This window comes from Chenopodium quinoa, unplaced genomic scaffold (assembly GCF_001683475.1).
Source record: "Chenopodium quinoa cultivar QQ74 unplaced genomic scaffold, ASM168347v1, whole genome shotgun sequence".
In the NCBI taxonomy this organism is placed as follows: domain Eukaryota; kingdom Viridiplantae; phylum Streptophyta; class Magnoliopsida; order Caryophyllales; family Amaranthaceae; genus Chenopodium; species Chenopodium quinoa.
In genome coordinates this window covers 794,343-796,131 of record NW_018744504.1, presented here as the reverse complement: position 1 = coordinate 796,131, position 1,789 = coordinate 794,343, and the positions used below count along the sequence as shown (strand labels likewise).

At 32.6% G+C, this 1,789-nt stretch overlaps 1 protein-coding gene across 1 annotated transcript; it reads right to left on the bottom strand.

Annotated features, from left to right (window-relative positions):
- Positions 1–418: 418 nt before the first annotated feature.
- LOC110698327 lies at positions 419–1,426 on the bottom strand. The gene is made up of 3 exons (XM_021875738.1): positions 1,174–1,426; positions 700–954; positions 419–609 (listed from the first exon to the last, which is right to left on the bottom strand). The coding sequence occupies exons 1-3, from the start codon at positions 1,424–1,426 to the stop codon at positions 419–421; spliced, it is 699 nt and encodes a 232-aa protein (XP_021731430.1).
- Between the last annotated feature and the right edge of the window lie 363 nt (positions 1,427–1,789).

Genomic DNA, 1,789 nt, shown 5'->3' with positions numbered 1-1,789 from the left:
TTATTTTAATTTCAGTTCCCCAAGGCAACTTTATAGTGGCTCTTCCGGAGCCCTCAATGATATTTGTACTACCCGATATGGTAATTACATTAATCCTTTTCATCATCAAATGAGAGAAATATTTTTTATTTTTTAGTATTGTATGTATAGTTGCACTGTCAGCAAGACATAATTCTTCACCATTCATAGCAAATTGAACTTGAGTAATATCCATGTTCTTTATGAAATAAAATACATGTCAAAATATTAAGCATAAAAATAAAGATGATAAAACAAATAAATCAATAAAAACACTCAAATAGTTCATAAATTTATAAAGTAAAAATCCTTATTACAACGAAAGAAATAAACTTTAATAAATTACTAGAATAAGCAAACATAAGTCTAATACTTAAAACTGACATAATACAATATAATTTTAATTATTCCCTTCTGGGGCAGTGAAGAAATCGGCAACTTCTAAATGAGTTGTACTGTCAAAATCAAAATTATTCCCTTCCGGGAAAGTAAGGAAATCACCAACATCAAATTGATTGGCATTGCCAAAATCAAAATCACCTTCACCATCTTCAAGAATAAGGTTTGCCTCAACTTTCTTTCCTTTCTTTCCTCCACAACGGTAACATATATTGTTATCACTTTTCTCTTTTTCATCCCTACGTTCCCACTTCTAGTGGGAATGTGAGTTTATGAAATGACCTCCACGACCTCTACCATATCCACGTCCACGACCCCGGCCGCGCCATTGGCCACGACCACGACCTCTACCTCGACCACTACTGCTGGAATGGTCCCTGTTTTTAGTTTCTTTCCCGTTATGGGTTGTCACATTCGCTTCAGGGAATGGAGTAGAGCCAGTAGGACATGATTCATGATTTTTCATTAACAGCTCGTTATTTTTCTCAGCCACAAGAAGACAGGATATTAATTCAGAATATTTTAAAACCTTTTTCTCTATATTGTGTATGCAGGACAATATTATTAGCATGGAAAGTGGAGTATGTCTTTTCAAGCATTTCTGCATCAGTAATATTTTCTCCACATAATTTCAATTGAGAAGTTATTTTAAACATAGCTGAGTTATATTCACTAACAGATTTAAAATCTTGCAATCTCAAATTTAACCATTCATAACGAGCTCTAGGGAGTATCACTGTTTTTTGGTGGTCATACCTTTCCTTAGATTACTCCAAAGGATTTGTGAGTTTTTCACAGTTAAATATTCATTTTTGAGCCCTTCATGGAGGTGATGGCGAAGAAAAATCATGGCTTTAGCCTTATCTTGAGGTGTTGCCTTATTAGCCTCTTTTATTGTTTTACCAAGCCCTTTAGCATCTAGGTGTATTTCAGCATCTAACACCCATGATAAATAATTCTTTCTGGTAATATCAAGGGCCACAAATTCGAGCTTGGCAAGGTTCGACATTTTTCACTATACAAAATAATATTAAAAGATAAGTATATATAAATAGTATTCAAAAATATGTATTAAACATTATAATCATGCATAAATAAACCTGATACAAATCATGCATAAATAAGAACGAAATAGAAGGGGAGAATGTTAGCATGGAGAAAAATAAAAATGGAACCTTAAATTATATATCATGCTCTGTATTCGTTATATATGTTGATATTCCAATAAATAAGCATGCAAAAGTAGATAAATGTTAAATTATAATTGTTATGGGCTGCGATCATACTTACATGATAATAATAATATGGATTCTAGATAAATGTTTGGTAATCCTACTCAGTTGACTAGCAATGGTGCTGATAACGTGTTAAA

What these genes read in the sequence shown, in the direction of transcription:
- LOC110698327 (XM_021875738.1), bottom strand. Translation starts at nt 1,426, where the DNA reads ATGTCGAACCTTGCCAAGCTCGAATTTGTGGCCCTTGATATTACCAGA. An exon ending in TTGGAGTAATCTAAGGAAAG is followed by an intron (nt 955 to 1,173) that starts GTATGACCACCA and finishes TACACAATATAG; the next exon opens with AGAAAAAGGTTTTAAAATAT. An exon ending in ATATGGTAGAGGTCGTGGAG is followed by an intron (nt 610 to 699) that starts GTCATTTCATAA and finishes ACCGTTGTGGAG; the next exon opens with GAAAGAAAGGAAAGAAAGTT.